The sequence below is a fragment of the Protopterus annectens genome, chromosome 2.part1 (assembly GCF_019279795.1).
Source record: "Protopterus annectens isolate FY-2018-M chromosome 2.part1, PAN1.0, whole genome shotgun sequence".
Taxonomy (NCBI): Eukaryota; Metazoa; Chordata; order Ceratodontiformes; family Protopteridae; genus Protopterus; species Protopterus annectens.
In genome coordinates, this window is record NC_056729.1 from 92,840,183 (window position 1) to 92,867,215 (window position 27,033).

At 39.6% G+C, this 27,033-nt stretch overlaps 2 protein-coding genes across 4 annotated transcripts in view; one reads left to right on the plus strand and one right to left on the minus strand.

The window, feature by feature from the left end:
- Positions 1 to 19,790, plus strand: part of LOC122794721 (metallothionein-2A-like) — a 62,975-nt gene extending 43,185 nt beyond the window's left edge. The window contains exon 2 of the mRNA XM_044063370.1: positions 19,637 to 19,790. Within this exon, the coding sequence (XP_043919305.1) occupies positions 19,637 to 19,785 (149 nt within the window). The 3' untranslated portion in view covers positions 19,786 to 19,790. The remainder of the gene's footprint in view (positions 1 to 19,636) is intronic.
- The window catches only part of FBXW7 (F-box and WD repeat domain containing 7), a 1,850,919-nt gene that overhangs the window by 344,736 nt on the left and 1,479,150 nt on the right, over positions 1 to 27,033 (minus strand). The gene's annotated exons all lie outside the window — the stretch shown is intronic.

Here is a 27,033-nt window from a genome sequence, read left to right on the forward strand (position 1 = left end):
ATTCCCCAACAGTACAATACAGTAGTAAGAACACTGCATCAAATTCTGCAAGCTGTACATGCAGACATTGGGGTTTCAGAAAATGTACACTGGCAAGTTAGCAAAATAAAGGGAATCATGGGCTATAAAATAAGGACAAACACTACTATGCCTTAGCAAAATGGCAAGGAAAAGAGAAGTGAATGTAATATGGACATACTACATGTTACAACAAATGGGAAGGATGGAGTTGAAAAGGAAAGACGGTGAGGAAAAGATGACACATATTGTGACAACTGTAAGGAGAAAAAAATTAAGTTCTTTAAAAAAAAAAAAAATCAAAGTTTCATGACTGCTGTTGTTCCCTGGAAATTATTGTAAAAGGGTGTGGGGATACGTCAAGAGAAAATGGGGTCTAATAAAAACATTTAACAACAAAAAAAAAAAAAAAAAAAAAAAAAAAAGAGAGAAAATGGAGTCAAGAAAACCTGGAGAAAATAAAGAACTAGGTGGGAAAAGGGGAGATGCCATGATTTATTATTTTATTTTACATTTGTTGAGCAGGCTAGTCCATTTTCAGCACAGGCCTGGGGAGAAAAACTCCAACAATAGACGTACACTATACATTACATTTATACATGCAATATACAAGCAGTGAATTCATTACAAAGTACACAAGATGGACATGTACAATGACACAATGTCTGACATTTTAAAACATACACAGTTCATGGGCTATCAGAAACATTCAAACATAGTACAGTATAAGGTATCCTTGAACCTAGGGATTTATGAGAGTTAGTCAGGGTAAGTGTACAGGGACATAGCCAGCGTGTTTTGAAGTACTGTTTAAGGTTATTTTTGAATAGGGTTATGGAGGAAAATAAAGTAAGATCAGTATGGAGTATGTTCCAAATTTTGCCAACGGAGTTAGAGAACAAGGAGTGTTGTTGATTTTAGCTACTTGTACTAGAAGCCTGTTGGGTAAGCGTAGGGTCTTAAGGTTGTTGTATGGGGTGATAGGTTCTTAAGTATGAGAGTGTTTTCAGGTTGGTAGAGTACTTTATGCGCAATTATAATTTGATTGTATTGTAGTTGGTTGGGCAATTCTAACCATCTTAATTGGCTCAAGTTACAACAGTGGAAAGTTCTGTATGCGGCTCCTGTGGCAAATCTAGCAATGTTATTTATGGGAGCTTGCCAGTTTGTCAAGGTCATTTTTACTCAAGTTTGTAAGTATGGGGGAGGCATAAATGAGGCTAGAGAGTAAGTGGGTATGGGCAATAACAGTCCTAGCTAGAGGTGTAAGGAAGGGCTTAATCCTGTATATAGTGAGCAAAGTTTTTTTATTAACTGTTTTTATAGTATAGTTAATATGTAGAGCAAATTTCAGGTTATCAATCACTACCCCTAATAATTTGGTGGAGGGATCAGGAGATATGATGGTGCCATAGTTTGACTTAACAGCAAAGGTAAGCAGGGAGGAACTATGGGTAGGAGAGAATAGTAAGACTGGAACCATTGTACAGCCAGATTATCTAGAGAAAAGGATCTAAGTATGTTTATGAGTAGTTGATGGTTTACCATGTCAAAGGCTTTACAGAGATCAATAAAGAGGGCTGAGGAAAGTGTTATTATTGCGATTTTTGTTAATGGCATCAGAAAAAGACAGGAGGGCAGAGGTGGTGCTATGAAATGGTCTAAAACCATGTTGTGAGTTGGCGAGTAAGTTGTTTTGGATATGACAGCTCAGCAGTTGTCTATACATTTCTCCATGATTTTAGCCAGGGGTGATAATATGGCTGTGGGTCTATAATTTGACAATTCATTGGAGTTACCACCTTTATGCAGAGGGATAATATGAAATATCTTCCAGACAGAGGGGATAGAACCTTCGGTTATAGTTCTATTAATCAGGATGGAGATGGGATAGGCTATGGCATCCACAGCTTTTTGCAGATATTCTGCTGGTAAGAGATCAGCAGAGAGGGTGGTTGGTTTAAGTTTCTTAATAAGGGTTCGAACAAGGGATGTGGGAACAGGTTGAAGGTGAAAAGAGGGTTAAGAGCTGGGTGTAAAAGTAATAAGACTTGAGCCATCAGGGGATAGCTGGTTGGCTAGAGATTGGATGGCTTCAGTAAAGAAATTGTTAAAGGTATTGGCAACTTCTTCTGGACTACTGCAGTTAGTGCCCGAGGGGGTCGGAGTGGTAGATTCTCCTGGGTGCAGTAGTTTATTGATACCTGCCCAGAACTTTTGAGGTTTGTTTTGGTGGATTTGCTACAGCTGGTAGTAATAGTTTTTTTTTTTTTTTTATCTGACAGAATGGATTTTTTGCGTCATTCCTGAGTTGTCTATATTTATTTGATCTGCAGGGTTTTTTGTGGTACGCCACTTAGCCCATAACTTATTTCTGAGTACAATTTTTTGTCTGGTTTCTTTCATGAGCCATGGGGCATTTTTTGTTTTAGTTCTAACTGAACGTGTTTGCACATGGTAGTTTAGGATGGCTAGGAATTTAGTATTAAAGTGTGTTACTGCTTCCTCCAAGGGCAGGTTGTTTAGGACTGACCAATCACATAAACTTAGCTCATTTTGGAAGTTATTAGGGTTGAAGGTTTTTTTTTGTTCCTCACTGTCTTATATGTGGGTTGGTTAAGAATGTCAGCCTTATGCCTAATTATAAAGGGTAAGAAAGTGGTCGCTTATAACATCAGGGAGGGTCCCCGCCTTGTATATTTGGGGATGACTGTTAATGAAAATCCAGTCTAAGGTACTTTCTTTCTTGTTGGGCTTGTTGATCCTGGTGGGGGAGGTAATGGTCTGAGTAAACCCATGTAGGTCAACATGGACAGTAGGGTGTTCAGAGGAACAGCTGTTCCAATCGATGTTAAAGTTGCCAAGGACTACGGTTTCTTTGGGGTAGTTAGGTGACAACCAATATAGGATGTCCTCAAGGGTGTTAATGTTGTTACCTGGAGGTATATAGACACAGATGATATATATGCATTTACATTTATTGATCTGTATCTTAGTAACAAGTATTACAGCATCACTGACTTGGGGTGGTTGAGAGGTTTCCCTGGTCTCCTTTAGGCCAGATTTATATAGGACAGCTACCCCCACTCCCTTCCTAGCTTTGCAGTCAAGTCATAATATATTGTAACCGGGTGGTATTACTTCGTTGTCTTGTATTGTTGGTTTTAGCCAGGTTTTGGTAAGACATAATATATCTAAATACTGAACATCTAAAGAGGGCATGCAGATGGGGAACCTTATTATTTATACCTCTAATGTTCAGGTGGCCGATCAAGAGTGAGTTGTGAGGTCTATTTAGGGTTTGTAAGTTAGAGGGAATAGTACTGTTAGGGATTGGGTTATTGGTAGTGGTTGGTCCAGGGTTTGGATGAATATCTCCATCTATTATGAGGTTGTGTTGTATTCTAAATACAAGTTTTGGGAGTTTACTTAATAGGTTCTGGTACTATCTAGTTTGACTGAGTCGGTGATATTTTGTAAATATGTTGTTTGGTAAGCAAGGTTTGTTTACTTGGTTTTGAAAATTTGGCCCACTTGGGAGTACAGGTTTGGCCTCTGGGGTAGTGAAAGGCTAGATAGTTCTGATGTTCATAGGTGGTCAATAGGTATGGGATAATCATAAGGGGTAAAAGGGAAAATAGCATTAGTAACTTTAGATGTGCTGAAGTAGGTAGTAGTGGCATTTTAGCAGTCTTGCTCTGTCTAGGCTATAGGGTGGTAAGTAAGGGTAGTGTATAGCTAGCTAGTTAGCTAAGGCAATTAAGCATTAGACACTTTAAGGATTAGGACTTTATTGATTGGTTCAAAGAGGTGGGGGTGTGGCATAGGTCCTATAAATTTATCACTAGTGGGGGCGGGTGGAAATAGGGGGCAGGGTGGAACATGGAGAGAGCCCGAGGGGAGCGGGGCTAATATATGCACAAGATACTTACAGCCTCCAAAGTATTGTAAAAGGAAGGAAAACGGTTTGAATTTGTATGTTTTCTTATTAAATGCACCAAATTATGCTATGTCCTGTGGTAGCAGGTACCTTAGCCTATTACTTGAGTTGTTATTTTTCTTTTTGGTATGACTGTTATGTAAATTCAATTCAGGTTAATATGGTGATTTCACTAACAGAATGCTAGGGACACCTCCAGTGCTACAGACCTAGGGCTTTAAATAAATTTAATGCAGTCATTCACAATATTAGCCTTGTTGAAATAGGTTGCTGAGGGGCAGGACAGCTTTAATTCTCCGTGTTACGGCAGAGTGATATCCTTCCTATGTTGCAAGCCTTTCAAGTTGTAGGTAGTTTGGAGGGGGATAGCACCACTTTAATGAAGCAGCGTACTGGGTCAAGAGCACCAGGGCGTTTGATGCCATTGTATAGGGACCAACTGCTATGAGCTGGCTGATATGCTGGACCACAGAACTTCCAGTGGAATCTTTGGAATTGTACAACTGCCGATAAAGGAGAAGATATTTTCAATTCCATCTACCACGGGAGGATGAAGGATTCAACAAGTGCTTAATTCTAGCCAACTGACACACTGTACCTGCAAGAGTGCAAACCCTGGTATGTCACTCATTAAAAGGTAAATACCCTGGTATTTAACTTGCTTTTTTTGACAAATGCATAGTAAGTCCATCAACCCAGAGAGAACCTAAGACAAAAAATAAGCAACTGCACGAGGTCACATGACATGCGAGAGAGAGAGAGTATATAAGATTCAAAATGAAGTCTCCAACTTTGCAGCCTAGGAATCTATGTACCAGACTATACTACATGAACATCAGACCCTAGTCTACTATGCCACCATCCTGAAAGCATTCTCTAACAGGCGAGAAAATGCTAAACAACACTTAAAAAAAGACACCCAAAAGATTAATATTACCGTGATACTTTTGCTGAACACAATGGAAGTAGAAGACTAAGGTGAACAGTTTGAAAGTCAGAACATGTTTGGAATGAACTAAGGGACTACTGAAGAACAATAAAAACACAGTCTTCAAGGATCAGAAAAAGAACAATTAACTCATCTTGTTCTATAATGATCTGAAATTTATTGTAACCATCCTGTATCTGTTCACAAGCAGAAACCAATGAAATTCAACTATCATGTAAAACACACACTAGTCATTTTAGCTGCAATTTTGGAATACAAATCTAATTTACAGGTTCTAGGGCATGCAACATCACCTACTTGCAAATAATGAGCAGACTACATGCAAGAAGGTATCTCCTCTTCACTGGTCACTTAGAGGACTCAAACCTATGCAGTTCCTGTAAACACAAATGAAGATTCCACATTTCAAAGATACCACGAGATAAAGGAAAAATCAATGGCACATTCAACCTTACAGGTGGTTAAGCCAACACATACAGAATGAGCTGGAATACATCCTGCTATGCCCATAACAAAATAAGAGTTTAGGTTAAAAAACGAAGATACCCTGGATTGTCATTGTCAGATTCTTCTAGCAAGTGTTTTCGTTGGCAGGTCTATGTTCAAAAGACGAAAATGGGAATGTTTGGTTACGGATGAAAATGAACACAGCAGCTTAAATGCAACAGTTCCACTGGACTAGAGGTTCCTTTTCTTGACCTCAACATCTCTGACCCATGTCTGACAAAACGGACAATGGAGGATCACATGAAATTTCCAAATGCAGGACTGTCTCTTGGTAGAGGCAACAATACATTTCTAAGATCATAATTCACTAGTTTGGTGACAGCATGCAGGATATCACATGTAAAGGCCAGGCAATATGTGCAATGTACAAGCTGACAGGATTGTGGAAATAAAGACTTACAGAAAACATCAATTGACCCTTGCTAATGATGACAACCCAATTAACTGCTTCCCACTATACTCCATTGAGGGCCTTATAAGCTGGGTCACCATGAAGGTTAACCTCTCTTTAGAAAGGGGGGATCTCCTATAGCCTCATGTGAAGTGTTTAAAGTACAGAAAAAGGAAATGAGCAAGGTCACTGGCAATGGGAACAAAAAATGTATTAAAAAGCACTCTTCAGTTGTTCCTTGTACTTAGACATATGAATGCCTTCCTAAGAAGAGATCATAAAGTACAAAACAGCAAGCAGTAGGTTTATGTGTCCCAGTAGAGTCGCTGCTCTCCTACAGTACACCACGTAGAGTGCAGCAAAAGTGGAGCTACATAACTCAACTGCACCAAAACTAGTGTTTTGGAAGCCAACTCATGATACCCAAGCCTGTCAAACTGTTGCTGGGACCACCATATGTCTCTTGGCAATGGATCCCATTGATCTAAACCATTAAGACAAGGGCTGAACAAAGTTTCAACAAAATGCCCAAACAGACAAAAAATATGTTAAGATCTACACACAAATTCCTTAAGGCTGGACACAAGAAACAAAATGCATATCAAGGCTTCAAAAAACACTAAAAAAGGTGTTTGCACATCTGCAGCACTGCTAGGACAGAATAAAAAACAATTCACATAAAGGGTGTCCAGCAAACTTCAATAACCTAATTAAACACCATGAACATAAAGAGCATACAAGTGCACACAAAACTGCAAAGTACTGCAAAGTGAGAAACTATCATACATCCATGGCAAGAACAAGAATGTTGAGGGTCATCCTGCAGTGCAGCTACCCCAAGGACAGTCACAAAGAAATAATAAAAATGCTTCCAATGATTCACAGCTTAGTAGGGACATAAATGAAATAAAACCCTGAAACAAAGCTTTAACTCAAATATGCAGACCAAAACAAAAGCCCTAGAGGAATGCAACTTGATCCAGAATGCAAAATACACTTAAAATTAAGATGTACACAGCTCTATTTCCAGTCAATTGATAGGATATAAATCAGCACTGAACTCGTTGAATAAAGGCCAACATCAGAGGAAGATTTAGTCACTCCTGTAAATGTCAATATCCAGTTAGGCAGACTTTCTGTTTTATCTTTCAACCTAGCCAAAGAAGAACTAATTATGAAAAGCAGAAGAGGCAAGACTTATGGTAGGTGACGACTAGGTGACCCAAGCTAACAATGGGCCTGCAGACTAAACTAAGCAATAAATACTACTGAAATTGTTATACACAGTCCGGGCTTTGCAATAAAAGTAAACTCTCCTGAAAAAGTTCTGAATGTAAGAAACTTGGCAAAACAGATAAAATCCTTGACTAAGCAATGAAATCTTAATTTGGATCCAGACTGTTATAGGAAACCAACAAGAACAGAAGTAGTCCAAGAGAAAGGAAGCCAAAATATGAATGAATCTCTACTTTATTATCCTTTTCCTGCTCCCCAAAATGAGCAAGCAAAGACTGCTATAGAGGAGTCCCCCTCCTCCATCTAATGAGATGTCAACCTCCTCAAGAAAACTCTTACAGGTTAGTTTGCAAACAGTACAAGGTTGAGCATAATGCAAGCAGAAAACACAGGTGGATACATGAACTATTCTGGAAATGTCAATGACTCATTGCACACTCACTTTTGAGGCCTGGAAGACCAAAAGGAAGGTGTCTATTCTAACATTCAGCACACATTCATATTCCAACGATGACACTGCTGGTCAAACGTGGCATCCTTTGGATGGGACATTAAACAGAGGTCCCATCTGCCCAAGTTGGTGGTAACTTAGGTGGATGTTAAAAGATCCCATGGCCATTTATAAGAGTGAGCTTTTTTCTCTCTCTTTTTAAATTAAAAATTCAGTCGTAGTACACAGCATGATTTTACAACTTTATTCTTTCATTTTTAAAATGATACACAAAAAAAATTAAAGATTCTTTCATTATTTTCAACCACTCCATCACTTCCTATACAGTTCACTACTGTATCAAAAGTGTTTGCTCATTACGAATTGCACACAAAAAAATTCTAATCTACTCACCCAAGTGTGTCAGATATTTTACTGCTCTTTTTGTAAGACATTACAATAAACATAGACAAAAGGCATTTAATTTCCGGTTTCCAAATTTGTTTACTAATCATTCCCAAAAATTTGGCAATGTTTTACAGATGGAAATCAGATATTCAACAGTCACTTTTCCCAGACAATCCAAAAAAGCAATTTCTCTACTGAACTACCTTATATTCGCTTGCAATTTGATAACTGTCTATATAGCAGTCTCAGCCTTTATAAAAACATCAAATTACACACCTCCCCATGCAGTTTTTAAATTATTTTTTATATATTTGCTTCATCTTTTCTTCACTTGAAATTCGCACTTTAAACAACCATACATATTTTCCAACAATTAGGCCACTGTTCTGTATCTTTACCTTCCCCCATTATCTACATAAATGCAAACAAATTAAGAAAAGAATGAAAAAAAATGGTTAAACATATCTAGTTGCCCTTTCCTGTTCTTTTTTTTACACAATCTCCCTTAATTGGATGAAACAGACATTCTCCTAATTAAAAAAAAATCCCCATTAATTCTTCATGAGATCAAAAACAGATACATAATCAATTAACAGCCAAATTTTGTTTTTACCTTCCCCTTTATGATAATTTGGCAACATAATCTGGTGCTCAGCCTTCATTCTCCCTTCTCCATAAGGGAGGAAAAAATACCAGCATCTCAAACTTCAGCCCTATTGCCTTATTCTCCCCTATATCTAAAATTCTTGAAAAGTGCATTCACCTCCAACTTATGCCATTGCTGACCCAAAATAACCTCCTCACACCAACTCAGCATGGCTTCCGCCCTGGCCACAGCAACATAACTGCCCTAGTCTCTTTCTTAGATACTGTTAATCAAGCTCGAGATTCAGGGCAGCTAGCTTCTACTGTTCTTCTTGATCTGTCCAAGGCTTTTGACACCATCTTCCACAACCATCTTCTCTATCATCTCTCTAACCTTCTTATCTCACCTAAAACTCTATCCTGGTTCTCCAGCTATCAGACAGATCTGTCTTCCTTCTTACCAACCCCAAATGGTGTCCCACAGGGATCCATCCTCGGACCTATGCTATTCAACATCTTCATCAATAACTTTCACACTGCTATTCCTGACATCAAAAGCATTCAATACGTGGATGACTCAACCCTAGTCTGCTCTGCCTTCTCAAAAACTGAAAACTGGATGCACCAAAACCACCCATCTCTTAAAGCTAACAAATCCAAGATTTGTATATTCCCGTCAACTAAGAAGCACTCCTTCAATAAAAACGAAATCCTTAGCCAAACAAGCACACCTATAGAAGTCATCCCCTCAGTTCAACTACTTGGCATAATTGTTGATGAACACCTAAAGGTCGATATACATGTACAACAAAACATTAAAAAAAAAAAACCACCAAAAGCTAAGTATGTTATACAGGAACAATCACTTCCTCTCCAACACAACTAGGCAGACCCTGGCCTCTACTTTTCTTCTTCCTTCCTTACTATATGGTGCTCCTCTCCTACCCAAACTGTCCTCTACTACCTCAAATCCTTCCTTACTATATGGTGCTCCACTCCTAACCAACCTGTCCTCTACTACCTCAAATCCTTCCTTACTATATGGTGCTCTACTACCTCAAATCCTTCCTTACTATATGGTGCTCCACTCCTAACCAACCTGTCCTCCTCTACTACCTCAAATCCTTCCTTACGATATGGTGCTCCTCTCCTAACCAACCTATCTTCCTCTACTACCTCAAATCCTTCTTTACTATATGGTCTCTCCCCATACTGACACATAAGCCCTATATTCCTCCTACACACATATTTACAGCTCTATCAAACTGCCCTGCAATCTCCTGCAGCTTTATCCCTCTACTTAATTCTTCTACTCCTACAGCTATACTTGCTCAACAAAAAGTACAGTTTTGTACCTACCATAAATGTAGATGTTCGAGTGTTCACCCTGCTGCAGTCATCACACTTGGGTTATCCTGCCGTCAGGTGGTCCCGCAGTCGGCCTGAGTTCCAAAGTCTTGGTCCGGCGTTGGTTGCCGTCGCTTCTTCCCTGACGTCAGTGCGCCAGGGGTATACAAGAGGCATCCGACACCATTTTCTTCAGTTTTTCTTGCGCCAAATGTCAGGTGCCCCCAATAGGTAGGCAATATATATACTGCTATATAAAAATGTACATATAAAAATAAAACAATACCTTCAGGCACAAGCAAATACACCACAGAGGTTGTGTAGGATAGAATGATATAGATAAGTCCAGCTAGTTCAGAGGGGATGGAGGGAGGGTAACCTGGACTACAGCAGGGTGAACACTCGAACATCTACATTTATGGTAGGTACAAAACTGTACTATGTTCATCGTGTTACCCTGCTGCAGTCATCACACTTGGGTTGAATCCCAAAGCTAAGGATGGGTGGTGGAGCTAAACAGGGTTAGAAGAAGCTAGTAGGCCCTACAAAACTGCAGTGGCAAAACCAGCTCTAGTCTTAGAATATAGAGGTAAGTGATAGTGTTTGGTGAAGGTGTGCACTGAACTCCAAGTTGCAGCTTCCAGAATATCCTTGGTTGGCACCCCCCTGAGAAAGGCTGCTGATGTAGCTGTAGCCCTGGTGGAGTGGGACCTAATGTTAGCAGGTACCGGTTTCCCATGATGCGTGTAGCCAAAACATATGCAATGTCCTATCCATTTTGAAATGGTCTGTTTTGAGATAGCTTTTCCTTGTGATCCTGCAGCATAGGCTACAAAGAGCTGGTCAGATTTTCTGAAAGCCTTAGTTTTATCCAAGTAGTAACGTAATTGCCTGTGAATGTCCAAAGAGTGCAGGAGTCTTTCTCCTTTGTTCTGGGGATTTGGGAAAAAGGTGGGCAAATGAATGGTTTGGTTTAGGGCCACACTGGATACCACCTTTGGCATAAAGGAAGGGTTAGTTCGTAGAGAGACTCTGTCTTGATGAAAAATGAGGAAAGGCTCCACTGCCATTAGTGCCTGTAGCTCTGAGACTCTTCTAGCTGAAGTTATTGCTAGCAGCAGGGCAGTTTTCCATGAAAGAAATTTTAAGTCAGCTGAAAAAGCTGGTTCAAAGGGCGGCAGTGTAAGCTTTTCCAGAAAAAAGTTGAGATCCCAAGTAGGTGTTAGTGCTCTCCTGGGCAGTCTTATGTTCTTAGCCCCTCTGAGGTACTGTCTTAGGAGTGGATGTGAAAATAAAGGAGGATCCGTGTTGTAATGAGCGGAAATTGATGAGGCGTGGATCTTAATAGATGAAAAGGAAAGTCCTTTGTGCAACATCTCAGTTAAATATTGTGGAATGTTGGGATCAAGGGGATTTTGGCCTTTAGCCTGGTTCCAGGTGCAAAATCTTTTCCATTTGTCTGAATAGGTTTTCCTGGTGCTGGGCCTCCTGGCCTCCAGAATGACATCCATAACAGCTTTGGATAGAGGTGTTGGCTGGTTGTTTAGGTAATTTGCCATGCAGCCAGGTTTAAAGTCTTGAGCTGGCTGTGTAGAATCCGATTGTCTCGCTGGGTGAGCAGGTGAGGAATTTGTGGCAAAATCCATGGTGGGCTGTGGGCCATGTTCCTTAGAATTGGATACCAGTGCTGGCGTGGCCAGTCTGGTGCAATGAGTATAATTTGTGGCCTCTCAAAGCTGACTTTCAGCAGTACCTTTGCTAGAAGAGGCAGTGGAGGAAAGGCATACACTGTTAATGTTTTCCAACTGAATGAGAGGGCGTCCACTTTCCAAGCTTGTGGGTGGAATGTCCTTGTGCAAAATTTTTGAAGTTGGTAGTTTTGGGGGTTGGCAAACAGATGTCTATGTCTGGGTGTCCCCATTTTTGAGTTATCATTGCAAATACTTGTGGATCTAGTTTCCACTCGTGGGGATCCATGATGTTTCTACTTAGGTCGTCTGCCAATGTGTTTTTCTTTCCTGGCAGGAATTGTGCTTGTAGCTGAACATGGTACGACAGTGCTGTGTTCCACAAGGTCATTGCTTGCCTGCATAGAGGGTAGGAATGTGTGCCCCCCCTTCCTTGTTTATGTACCACATTACTGTGGTATTGTCCGTCTTTATTATTAGATGCCTTGGGTGTAAGAAGTCCTTGAAAGCTGTTAGGGCTTTGATCTGTAGTCCATTGGCCCTGAATGCACTGTTCTGCCATGTGTGCTCCCCAGGCATAGTCCGATGCATCTGTTGTTATAGTTTGCCTGGCTGTGGGTAAGGTGAAAGGCTGACCCTTGTTGAGGTGACATGCCTGTGCCCACCATAGAAACTCCTGTTGAAGGCAGCGAATGAGTGGTATCATTGTTTCCAAGCTGTGGCTGTGCTGAGTCCATATGCTTTTCAGGTACCATTGTAATTTCCTCATATGCAGTTTTGCAAATGGTATTAGTAGTATGCAAGATGCCATGAATCCCAAGGCCTGCAGAATTTTTCTTGCAGGGAGTTGGGTCTCTGTTGCCATTATTTTGAAGTATTGAGTCAGCTGTTGTTGCTTGTCTGGTGTGAGATAAGCCATCTGGGCCGTTGTATTCAACCTGCACCCAGGAATATTATGTTTTGTGAGGGCACTAGTTTTGATTTCTTTTTGTTTACTGTGTACCCTAGGCAACTTAGAAGGTGTTTGACAAATGCCAGATGCTTTAAAAGAATGTCCTTGCTTTCTGCTTGAATAAGGCAGTCGTCCAGGTATGGGTAGATATGAATTCCTCTTTGTCTGCAGTATGCAATTACTGGTGCCAGGCATTTTGTGAAGACCCTGGGCGCAGCAGATAAGCCAAAGGGCAGTGCAGAGAATTGATAATGGGTTGAACCTGCAATGAAGCGGAGGTATCTTCTGCAATTTTGTCTGACAGGGACATGCAGGTATGCCTCCTTGAGGTCCAACGTTACTAGCCAAGCATTCTTGCCCAGCATGTGAAGAAGCTGCTGTAGTGTTAGCATCTTGAATTTTGGTACTTGCAGATAGGTGTTCAGAATTGAAAGATCCAGAATGGGTCTCCATGCTTTGCCCTTTCTTGGGACTAGAAAGAGTCTTCAGTAAAATCCTTGCCCTTGTTCCTGTGTAGGTACCTGTTGAATGGCTCTCATGTCCATGAGAGCTGTAATTTGTTTTTGTGCCTCTGCCCATTGATTTGGTGGCAGGTTTGGCATTCCTTTTATCCTTGGCAAGGTATGAAAGTGGAATCTGTATCCTTGTGAGACAATGTTTAGGACCCATTTGTCTTTTGTGATGATGTGCCAGTTGTCTGCAAAAAGTGCTAATTTTCCTCCCAAGGGAGCTGCCAAGAGAGATTTGCTTGGTAGTTTGAGGGTTGAGTCATTGTGTTTGTCTTCTGCTAGCTTGGGGCCTGTCTTCTCCTCCTTTCTGGGTAGCAATGCCCCATTGGCAAGGTTTGTAAGGGCCTTGTGACTGACCTCTGCCCATTGGACATCTGTATTTGCCCCTCTGTGATCTGTCAGAAGCTGGAAAGGACTAGTTTTTTGTTGGCCAATTTCTGCTGAAACGAGGGGGTTGTACCTGTAAAAAATCCTTGACCGTCTGCATAGACTTTGCCTTATCCTCCATTTTCTTTGAAACCTCTTCTGCTTTGACACCAAATAATACATCCTGCTGTAAAGGTGCATCCAATAACTTTGCTTTAACATGATCAGGTAGGGTTTGTTCTTTTAACCAAGTATGTCTACGTATGACAGACCCAGTAACAGCTGCTCTACAAGAAGCTTCCAATGAATCAAATCCACATTGTAAAGTATGTTTGCCCACCTGTTCAGCTGCATACAACAGATCCTGCATTTCCTTGAATTCAGACTGTTCAGAATGTGTGCTCATTTTTTGTTTTAATTGAGACACTAGGAATTGCTGATATTTCAGCATGTGAAACTGACAATGTAATGCTCTCATAGCCAGAGTAGGTGAGGTGTATATCTTCTTTCCCCATCTATCTAGGGCTCTGGAATCCCTTTCAGAGGGCACAGGATTTTTAGCCATAGAAGCTTTAGCCCCTTTGGGACCCTGGGAAATTGTTTCTGGGTCAGCCACAGGGCTTTTATAAAGGAATTTGTGTGAGTCAGGTACTCTGTAGTATCTGTCTGGTTTGGCTGGAGCAGGAGGTAGAGAGAGTCTGGATTTAGACTAGACTCCAAGTAAACATCATCCACAATGTCTAAAACTGGAGGGATAGCAAGTGGTCTGTGCTGGGGTAGTAAAAGGAATTCTCGGAGCCTTTTCTTAGAATCAGAGTAGTCCTGGCCTTCCCAGTGGAAATGTTCCCTCATGGTATGTAAAGTTTCCCCAAAGGAGTAGTCTTCAGGGGGAGATGCTGAGGGAATAGAGTCTTCAGCATCAGAGTCTTCATAAGGGGGAAAGGCGTAATCCTGTTCCTCAGAAGAATCTGAGGAAATAGAAACCTGGTCAGAGGAAGCATAATCCTCCTCTTGTCTTGGTCTTTTATCTGGGGGGGGAGGGGGGGGGGGGATGGGAACCCCTGATTAGGGTAATCAAATCTTCAGCCATCTTAAACATCTGTTTCTTAGGCATGGGGCCTTGAACTGGAGACTGATGTACAGTCTTTTTTGGTTTTAATGGAGTTTTAAGCTTAGCATAAGATTTAATGGTGAGTGTAGTCGGTCTGAAGACACCTTCTGCAACCGAAGGTGTTTCTACTGCACCGGGATCTCCTTCTGCTCCGGTGTCGGAAGGGCCTAATGAAGATGGCTGCGATGCCCTAGTACTCTCCGCTTGAGAATCCGAAGCTGTCTGGGGTTCCAATTCTGCGGTCGTCAGGGGCTGCGTAGGCGCCTCACTGAAAACCAGAGAACCGGCGACAGGCCCAGCAGAGGCCTCGGAGTCTGACTTGTTCCTAGGCTACCTGTCCTTATCCTTGCGTTTTTTATGCATGCCGGTTGTCGGCTGCTCCGACGGCATGATATAATTAAATTTCCTACCAAAGTAATGTCATGCGAAGTCAAAACGGCATTTGATAGTTCGTTTATTAAACCTAGCACAAAACCGACAACCTGTGACGTTGTGGTCTGGGCCTAGGCAAGGAATACAATAAGAATGGAAGTCCTTATGAGGTATTTGCTTCCCATAAGAAATGCAATGGTTAACTTTTTCTGACATCGGACTGAGGCAAGAAAAGGTTCCCCAATGGGGTACTTAGCTATATCGAAGACTTCGGACTTAAATTAGAATCAAAAATCTCAGGTGTCGGCCGACCGGCACTTCCGAACTGCTTAAGCTTCGGGCACCGCGCAGCAAGAAAGACTGGAGAAAATGGCGTCTGATGCCTCTTATATACCCCTGGCGCACTGACGTCAGGGAAGAAGCGACAGCAACCGACGCCGGACCAAAACTTTGGAACTCAGGCTGACTGCGGGACCGCCTGACGGCAGGATAACCCAAGTGTGATGACTGCAGTAGGGTAACACTATGAACATCTTATAAATATTGTAAATAGAGAGTACTCCTTTCTTCTATAATACGTGCACATAAAGCACCTCCACTACATCTCAATTCCTGCAACTTCTCAATACATGTAAATATCTATACAACTTTAACACTCAGTTTCAAAGAGTTACAAAGAAATACTGCTTACCTATGCTAATGTAAAAAACTTGCATTCTCAGAGCTTTTCTTCCCGGGCCTCCACTGAAAATGGGCCATGTTGACCCAGTGGACTTCCCGGTAATCAAACTGGAATAAATAAAGAAATAACCCCCCCCCCCCCAAGTTTACTGGCTGTTGACAATAAACACATATGTACTAATTTGCAAAGACTCTCCCCTTAAACTACTCACTAGGCTAAAAAAAACTTTCATAAAATTACTTAACATTGAGTGCACTGACACTGCATGCACGGACTTTAGTATGAAATTAGTATTTTTTTAAACTATAATTAAGTTACTGGTGGCAGAAGGTTTCTAGGCTAATTGTTTTGTAATAAAATTTAAATATTTAGCAGCAAGTACACTTGAACATTATTCTAAAACTGAATTCCAAGCAGTTATAATTGCACTCAGAGTCATTCCTGACGGTATCATGGACCAGCACCTCTCCACAACTTCTCTAGCAAGCCTGACTGAGATGGGGATTTTGAGAGAGTGTAAGAATGTGTTATGTTGTTTGAGTAATAGATAATCGTCAGACAGCATGAGACCAGTGTGCGAGTTGTACATATACAATATCCTTGGAGGCAAAAAGTAAACTCGATACTAAAAGTATCAGCAGTACACCACACATTACACATCTCCAAGGCCGTCACAATACACATAATCCATTACATGCCGCAGTTCTAAAGATTAACTTGCCTAAATCTCAAAGACCTCCAAAACACAACACGAGCACAAAGAACACTCAGTAGTTTAAGCCTATTCCGTCGCATAGCACAAGGAGTCCCAAAGTCACAGATGTTGAGCCCGTAAGACAGGCATCGACCCAAACAAACATTATTGTTACAAGTGACTCCACTGTAAGACAAAGAGATGTGCCTCTTACCAGGCTCAGCAAGGAAAGAGGGATGGTTAGTTGCTTGTCTGGTGCTAGGATTTGTCAGATCATGCATGCACTCAAGTCTCTGAACAAGTACCAGTATGATTCTGTCATAGTTCGTGCCAAGTGACACTGACTTGAGGCACACACCTCTGGACTATATGAAGAGACATGATGGCGCCCAAGACAGGTATATGCCTAGCACTGAGAAGCATTTTATCTTCTTCAAAGACGAGGAGTCTTAATCTACATCCAGAAGAGACTCAAATCAAGGCCAAATAACCATCAGAATGGTCCAGTACCACATATTTGCTAGCTACAGAACTCTCTCAATGACAAAAGAAAGACAACACCCACCTACAGAAACTAGAATCACTCCTTATTAAACCAAATACCACTTTTCCTAGGTGATCCAAGAAATCCAACTATCGACAGGGAAATCTACACCACCACTAGTGGATAAACACAGAGATTCCTGGATGTTGTTCCAGGGCATTTGTATTAACAGTCAGTCAACAGTACCTGCTAGAGGGAACATCATCGTGGATCTTGCCCTTACCAATATGGGAGAATCTTGCACCATCTCTTCCGTATCTTCATCACTCGTTAGGTCTGACCACAAAGCAGTCTCCTTCGAAATAAAATTGAAAATGGAGATCTCTCCCACCCAAGGTACCTTCAGAAATTTCTTTAAGACAAACTACCTACTCCCAAGTGGTACAGTGGCAAGCATCAAAGCCCCACTAAAACCACTTAACTCCACTGGATAAGCAGAAATGTACACCACCAGATTATACCAGCATGTAAACAGCTGCATAGATGCAGCTGTACCTTGTAGGAACATGTGCAGGGCAAACCCAAATGGTGGAACCATAACATTAACAAGCTTTAAAATAAAAGGAAAACAATTTTGACCAAAATTAAAACATCTATTCCCAGAATGTTAGAGCCCTTGTCACTGAAAAACAAACTCAGGAGCTTATTAAAATGCACCAAATTAAAATATGAGGCTAAAATAGCTACTCAAGCCATAGACGATCATAAGATATTGTTTGGTTATGTTCATAATTTCAAAAGCACAATGCAGCAATGCACGGAGCCAAGTGTGAACAATGTTGCCTACATGAAGGCTGAAGATGCAGTGAACCTACTGGCTGATAAATTTAGCTCTAACTTTACCCCTTTCTCCTCTCCATCTGTCTCTCAAGATATACCTAAAACTGTCTTGCCTCCAGCTATCACACAAGACCAAATCCTGAAAGTGCTGTCAAAAAGCTAAAAATACTGCATAGTTGGGTCCTGACAATACCCCTGGATGCATACTAAATAGCATGAAGCACAATTTAGCCACACCCCAACATTTTTCAATCTCAGCCTCCATACAGGTTTTGTACCAAGCAAACAGAGAACTACAGTCATTCCCCTGCATAAGGCAGGACCTTCCACAAACCCATAAGTCTGACCAGCCTCATGCAAACCCATTAAAAGACTTATCATGAAAATCAATCAGCCAGCACATAGGGAACCTCCATACATTGGACCTATCTCAGTATGGATTTGTCAAGGACAGGTCATGCTTACTCAACCTGGTGGAATTTTTCTGAAAAGGTCACTAAAGCAATGAATAAAGGCAAACTGGTATACACTGCATACCTTGACCTGGCCAAAGCTTATGACAGAATTCCAAACTTAGGCAAAGGAGAAAATCTAAATAAACTGGGAATAAACCCTAATGTGACCTGCTAGATTGTAAACTGGCTCAGAGATAGGATGCAGATAACAAAAGCAGGAGAAGTTACCTCCACAAAGAAACCAGTCACCAATGGAGTTCTCCAGGATTCTGTGCTGGGACCCCTCCTGGTTGGCATCTACTTTTCTGAAGTAAAAGTGAATATCAAAGAGCTCTGGCTGACTAAGTTTGCAGAGGACTGTAAGCCAGGAGTAGTCAGTGAATGTCCAAATGACTTAGCCACTGCAGGAAGGTTCCCCAAATAAATAATGCCACAATCATGGACTGAAACTAAATGCCAAAAAATGCATTACTATTACCTCAGGGAACTATGACATTGACAATATGCCCCTAAGAGCTGACCCTGTTTGGGATTTGGAAACTTGTGTTCAGTGACCTAATTTTGACAAACAGGTGTCCACTGTTGTAAGAAAGTCCTTCTATATTTCAAAGCTTATAAACAAAGGGACTGTGTCTAGATATAGGGATGCCATTGCCCCCCTGTACTAATCCCTCATTAAGTCAATCGTTGAATACATTACCCCCTTTGGATTGTATCTGTGCAAACATATTCAACTGGAACGTCCATGGAGATACCTTACTAAAAGGACACAAGGCCTAAACAACATGTCCTACACAGAAAGCCCTGTCACTATACTTGGTATCCTACAAACTGCTAAGAGGGGACCTGCGTATGCCACAAAAGGCATACTCAGACTCATTACTGATGGATTTATAGCACATTAGCAATTCAAACAGCATAAGAAACTCTGCCTAGGGATCTAAACCTCTTCTGCAACATCAGCAGGATACCACTGCTATGGAACAGATACCCCTTCCATATAAAACAAAGTTCATTCCTGCCCAAAGTCGAGCACAACTTGGATCTATGGATGGGAAAGAAAAAGGTTACTCCAGGATTGCCCTCCGCTCCAAAAATTCATTGTCACATGCATGGATTCCCCTCAAGTTATCTACTGTACAACCCCAGTTATTCTCATTGGGTAATATGCAATTATCGACCACAAGATTGGTAAGACCAATCTTTAACCAAATGGGATGGGTCATTTCCAGCACAAGGGTAACTGGTTAGATTTAAAATGACCCGTAAGAGCAGCTGGCCTACTACTTACCTATGAACTTACATGACTAGCTCTGGCAGAGTTTCTAATAGAGTCTAGAACAGAAATTGTTAATAAAGAATAATTGGAACATACCGCTCAACTGTTCCTAACTTAGGAAAATATGTCTGATTTTACTTGATGCATTTGGTGTATTCTACGGATATTTTTTTTTAAGCAAATGTTTGAGGACTGCAACCACTACTGGATGGAAAACATTTTAGATTCAGACTTCATATACTTGAGGAAATGCATACTAATGCAACAACTGTTACTCTAGCTGGCTTTATATCTGATTATTGAACTAAGAGGTTGAGAGATAATAGCCTTCAGAAAATACCAGCCAAATGTTGTGCCAACTTTACCATGTTCCTGACTTTGACTCATGTATAGATTCCCAGAACTGTCCATGTGCTCAAGGTGGTAGCTGTACCTGCCGTGGCAACTGCAAATGCAAAGACTGTAAATGTACCTCCTGCCAAAAGAGCTGCTGCTCTTGTTGTCCTTCTGGGTGCAGTAAATGTGGAAGTGGATGTGTCTGAATGGTTCTACTTGACTGTGCATTTAAATCAAGAGTACTGTGGCTGCAACTGTGTCTGATTAGTTCTGCCATTTGTACAAAACATATGCTGTTTTACTTGGAAGTGTGTGACTGATGTAAAGGGGAGTGAGTGGGAATCTTACCTTTCAGCTATAAACATTACGAGTTATGTCACTCATTTTAGTTTTCAACCCGAATGAACTATACTGGAAAATGCTTTTATAGAATTGTTCAGTGGCTGTTGAAAATAGAATTTTATAACAACTTAGTTTACACCCATACAATATATGCTCTAGTGCAAGTTGATTCTATTGTGCTTTACATTTCCAGGGACATCCTTCTGCCCACTTCTATTCATCACAGTGCGTCCTAAGAAGTGACGCGATTTTTGTAAACATAGTAGCATTATCAGTACTGAGATTTATTCTTTATCCAAAGTTTTCAGTCTGTATGCATAGAAATTTATGGATGGTGAAACGGTTTAAACTGTGTGAGATTTATTTCATTTCAATGGTTTTGTTTTGACTGGTAAGTTTATTTTTAATTCAATATTTTAAATTTGTTTTTTTATTTTTATTCAACAGCATTCGATTTAACATGGATAGATTTCTAATAAAATAAATAAATAAATAAACGTAAACTAGAAGACAGTGAAGAAAGTGATGCACATCGAGTACTGCTTTGCCCAGCACATCAGCAGCTAATGCCTCACACCTAGTACTTTAATAGGCACCGATTCTTCCAAAGCTAAATTAAAAATTGTTTGCCATTACGAAGAAGACTATTTGTCATTCGGCTTTATATCCAGTGAAGAAAATCCACCACAACCCACAAGCGTAATTTGTGGAGAAAAATTAGGAAACCATGCTATGGTTCCAAGTAAATTAAAGACACACTTGCAATCTAAACATTCTCACTTGTGCGAAAAGCTGGTAAAATATTTTAAAAGACTTGTAAACTGGATAACACTATTCAAGCATAAAGACAGACTAAATTTGAAGCAGTATTAGAAAAAGAGCAAGAAACAAGTTATGCAATTGCAGAAATTGTGGCTAAAAAAATGAAAACTCACACAATTGCAGAATCCATAATTTTACCAGCATGCTGTAAAACTGCAAATATGACATTTGGCAAACAATATGAAAAGGAGGCTTTAAAAATTCCAATGTCTGATAACACTATTTCTCGAAGTATTCAGGATTTGCACCAAGATGTTGAGTTGCAGGTGATATCTCATATTAAAGTAGTAGATATGTTTGCTATTCAGCTGGATGAATCAACTGATTTTACGGGCAAAGCTCAACTTCTAGCATTCAGTAGATTTATTTATAAAGAAGAGATTATAGAACAGTTTTGATTTTGTCGACCACTCACAGAAACAACGAAGGGCCAAGATATTTTTGATGCTGTTAATTACTTTAATTGTCATAACTTGTCTTGGGATTCCTGCATCAGTATTTGTAGAGATGCTGCCTGCTCTATGTCAGGAAGTGTAAGGATTTGTTACAACTCAAAAAAAAAAAGAATCCTAGAATTATTTTTGCTCACTGTTTTCTTCACTTGGTACCTGAGCTGAAAAGTACTAGACATGACTATCACAACTGTCAATTATACAAAAAGCAGGCTGTTAATCATGCAGTTGTTATTCCATACAAAAGTTAGGGGGTTAATCTCGTGGTCTAGTTCTATAGAACTAGAAGAGGAAGTTTTAACTTTTTTGACAACTCAACGCTCTCAGTTGGGTTGCATTTCTTGCTGATTTGTTTCAATCTTTGAACACACTTAATAAAAATATGCAAGGAGAGAGTTAAATATTCTTACTTCCACCAACAAAACTAACGCTTTTAAAGAAAAACTAATGCTGCTTTGGGAAGAAATAATTAGAAAAGAAAATGGAGTAAAAATGTTTGAGCCAATGAAAATGTGTAAACTGGATGGAAATCTTATAGATCCAATTTAAAAAAAATTAAAGCTACATGGTACAAACACTGAAAGATATGTCAGTTGACATATTATACTTGGAGTGGATAAAAGATGCATTTGTCAAGTGCCTGCAAATTTAAATATTACAGAAGAGGACAACTCAACAGAGATAAATGACAGAGGATTACAACTTAAACATTCAACAACAAATACTACTTCATTTTGATTATCCCTGAAAAGTAAATTTCCCAATATTACAAAAAAAGCAATAGAAGCACTTCTTCCTTTCTCCACATCGTATTTGTGCGAATCAAGCTTTTCCACAATGAATAATATTAAGAACAAAAAAACGATCACGGCTGGAAACACTGAAGGAATAATTAAGAGCATAGAATAGAATAGAATAGCTTAGTACTAGGCTAACTGCCCTTATGAGCCATTTTAAGCCTAGCCAATTATCCCTTGTGAGACTCAAACCCTGCACCTTGTGTTTGTATAGCAAACACCTTAACCATTAGGCCACCCTCCCAACCAAAGTGTCTGTCCAAAATTTGACCTTGCACAAAAGACACTGTAAAACAATGTCAAACTCAGATATATCTCACTAAATATTAAATGCCAAGTAAAAAAGGAGGAACATTTTTATATCAATCAAAATTATACATTTTTTGTCAGATCAGCAAAAAATATAATATTTTTGGGTGTCCCATAAGATTTGTAATTAGTTTGTGCCATGAGATGAAAAAGGTTGAAAATTACTGATTAGTATAACCAACTTCTCTTTGTTAATCGTAAAATACTTTTCTAAATATTTTTCCACTGCCTTCCACATCTGATCTTGTGCACATTTTTTATACTCACAGTTTTATCTGCCTCAACAACACAATCCGCATCATTTATCTTTTTAAAATGCAATTCCCAAGTTAATAGAGATGCCTCTTCCTGTCTAGCTTTTTTTGCCTAAAGTTCCACTTTTTCCAGCTTATCTGCATTATTTCCTTATTTATTTTATACATTTTCTTACATAAATCATGGTTTCTCATCTCTGCATGCATTCCCCCAATTAAATTTGTAAGTGCCTTCTTCTAGTCTTGTCTAAACATCTTTCTGTGGTAAATGGAAAATTGCTTCAGCAACTCTAAGTCCTTCCACCTTGATGACGGTGAGTAAAAACTTCATGCCTACTAGAGCCTTCCACAGTCTATTTGTATTAACTTTGCATCTTTGACCCTGTAACATTTACACATCAATTCTAATAATTTCTTTCCTAAGGACTTCAATATTTTATCCATCTGGTTCTTAGTAAGATTTCCTATTGATCTCAAAAACAGACTATCACAAGCCATTTTATACAAGTCAGAGTGACTAGTTACCAAAGTCGACCATGTCTAGCTTCCCCTTTAACTATACTGTTTCCTCAATACAGTGCTTAAAATCAAGTCTATTTCTTCATTATTTCTCTCTGCATGGATAATGAAATCACCTACAATGCATCTAGAACCTGTTACACAAAAGGGTTTTACTTTTTCAAACATATTCCCATCCTTTGGTAATCCTTCCCTTATTTAGTGGGAAATGATATCACCTAAAATACATACAGAACCTGTCATGAAAAAGAACTGATCTACTTTTACAAACACCTTCCCATGCCATTATATTTTTTTCCTTAAATCAGTTTTCTTATAAACCTTAATGTCCTGAAGACAAAGTAAATCTGGATCATGTTTGTCTACCCATTAAAAAAGGAGCTTTTTCAACTTCCTTCTTAAAAGCATTGACGTTTAAAGAAATATTAATACCTCTCATTTAAACTTTTTACACTTTGCATTCTTATGGCTTTGTGTTAAAATTTCCATCTCTTTTTTCATACTTCTGAAAAAATAACTCCTTTGTTTAACAGTTCAAGTTTGTTTTCTTCAGAGATGTTCTCTTTGCCTTTTCTCTTCTTACACTCGTCAAACTTATTGGGCAGTTAGAATTACAATATTCTACCTCTGATCTGCCCTCCGTTATCCCCCCTTCTGCCTCCTGTTACTCTTCCATCAGCTGAATTTAACAGTGGACATCTCCTAGGACACATACTTCTACAACGTTGATGCTCTCAACATGCTTCAAACCTTCTTTCTGGACAAATAAGCTACTCATTCTCCAATTCACTGCAAAGGTAACAAGTCTTTGGTTGTCTACTATAATAGTGAATGCCTTTACAGTTCTTCACACAAGGAATGCTCATTAAATATTTCAATGTCCACATGCACATAATCAACAGTGTTGGCATGGACAATGGACTAGAGTCGTATTCAGACTCCTTTATACGCAATGTGCTAACTGCAATTAAAAAGAAAACTTCAAAGTATACACATGACTCCCCAAAGTGTACAGTGGTGTGCTATGGATTGCTGCTGGTATAATGTAAATCAATCTGTGTGACTTGGAAAAGCACTTCTTATGGAAAGGGACACTGGAATATGTTTAACTCATTCACATATGGCAGCTGTGGAATGTTACACCCAGCAATCTACATATATCCTTGGATTCTTGACTATTTTTGGAAAAATCAAGTTAAAAAGCACAACCAGCAAAGGTAGTATCTTGTGGAGGGTGGTGCTAAAGTAGAAAAAGAAGAATGCTGTTCAGCACAAAAACAAAGGCTTCCTTATTATGATAGTTTGTGTTCACAAACATTTCTTAAAAAAAAGTACAACACTGAAAGTAATATCAGCAGCACATTTGTTGAGTCAGGAGTGAGCTTTCACAATATGGAAAATATTTATTCTCATTTACTTATGAGACATTTTAGAAAAATAATACAAACTTCCTATTTGCAAAAATTGACAATATAAATAAACTGCATTATGTCTCAAGATGCACAAATCAGTGATCAAGCAGCAGTGACAGATTTCTTAAATAGCCTTTAAGGCTTCACCTGCTATCCCACAACAGTTTTAGTCACTTTCTAGCTGCCAACTAACAGTATATCCATACAGTGTATGCCACATGGGCATGGACTGTATTTTTACATCTACCATCATATCTCACACTATGCCCCCTCAATAACATGCTGTGCATTCACTTACGAAAACATGAACAAGTGACGCACTGACATCTCCACTGCAAGCTAAATAAATAACCCTAGCGTCACTTTGTTCCTATACAATGCCCTTTCACATGCAGCACAATATATTAGTTAAATAATCCCTGCAATAAAGTCATGACAACATAAGGAGTGTTGGGTGCATAACCACAAGCATATAAAAAGGAGTTGTACGGTATGAAGGTCAGGCTGCTTGAAGATACAAAATTTCACCAAATGAAGACCAGTATCACCTCTTTCTCTGTTTAACAGCTCCATCCCCCTTTATCTACTGTCTCTGACAGCATCTGCATTTAAAGGAAGACCTGGAGAGGCAAGAACTGGAAAAGGATCCTACCTCTCTCAGCTCACGCCTCTTCAGATTTAGTTCAGTGGAGTACTACAGCAAAGCTGCACTTCTGACAAAAACAACTTCATTTTGTACTCTGGCATTACAGTTATGCTTTTACATGTGATATAAGCCATACACATCAATATAAATACCATAGTCACCCTCACACACACACACACACACACACACACACACACACACACACACACACACACACACACACACACACACACTAAAAAAACACTGCCAGGAGGTGATGTAGAGTGACACCAGTGGCTACCTATTCTTGTTCTACATCCATAAGTGCAGGGCTTGCAAACATCTACGCAATATTAACCCACCCCCAAAACAAGCACATAACCAGTTGCCAGCAATGTTTCAGCAAGATGCTTACACTTTATATGACTAGAATAAACTAGTAATAATTAATGTATGCTGACCTATGTTGAGCGGTTTCAGATAGTCTGAATCAAGCAATGAATCAAGCAATGTATGGTATTACAAAGACACGTCTGGAGGGTTTCTCCCTGGGCCGCTGCTGAAAATTGGCTTCGTTCCAAGTCGGATTTTCCCAATAAACAAATGTTAAATAAATAAAATAAACAACAATGAAAGTGAACTGTAGTCTAGGTGCCATTATATAAAACGCTAAGCAATCCAGTCTTAAAACAATGCCTTAGACCATCACATGTCATGGCACATCCAAGTGCTGTCTTAATATGCACATGTACCACAGGTTTCAGAGCACAATGATTACCTGCATATTAAGAAGTCCTTAGACTGTGTGACACAAGTGATTGTGTTACCAATGGACCTTACTAGCACAACAAAGTCCCTTTCTCTGTGTACCACAAACACTAATTTGGAAGATCTGTAATAAAATAAACCACTACCAAAGTGATCCCTAGTTGTTGAATCAAGGCACTTTTAATCCAGTTTCTGATAAAGTCACAGAAGGCCTAACATCACATGCACACTTACTGCATTTACCCACACTATAACAAACACTACCTTAATACATTCCTTTAAAAAGTGCAGGACAACAATGTGGAAAGCATTAATACTTAAAATGGCTCATAATACAGTATTGTCTGCTGTTAAATATGCTCCCTGTGATGAAGGTTAATCTATTTTATGCTGAATTTAATTCCACTTTTCTCTAGATGCTCCCGCTATTCTTTAACTATCCCCACTCCTGAATATATAACAAGACAGTTGCTCAATGCACATGCACACAAAACAGTTACCAAACGGAGTCGGCCTTTCTGACAAAGCTAATGACAGACAAAAAGAACAGACCAAGGGAGATGCTTAAACTAAGCAGTTAACAATATTCAGCCTAACTAAATCTACGAACATGCGGGTCACATTTAATAATCCTCCTCACATGAACACAAACTGCTAGAAAAACAAAACAAAATGGCTGAAAATACTGATCTCTTTTAATGGTCATACAAGTATCAAGTTAAAAATGTACAGCCTAGCAGTTACACGGCATCCCCTTCAACCAGAATGCCACACTCCACTTTAGGTAATGTGCATGATGAAGAATTTGGGTGGTCCTGAAAGAAAGCAGCATACCTGATTTTCAAAGACATCACTGATTTTGACACAAACTACAGTTTTGTCCATCTTAATCCCATCTAATACAGAAATAAATCTGGGGAAATCAGGGCACTTTTAAAACATTAGAACTATAACTTAAGACACTGCCAGAAAGAGAACTCCTGAAGTAAAAGAAGTCTATAACTAATTATTGTTAATTACTTAAGTGTTATTCACCACCTAATTATTTAACAAGTGTTATTCACCTTTTTCCTCAAGTTAATAGTACTAACATTTTAAGAGTCCCTGGTTTTCCCTACTCATTTCTGTATTTATCTCAGATTCTGTTGAGAGCT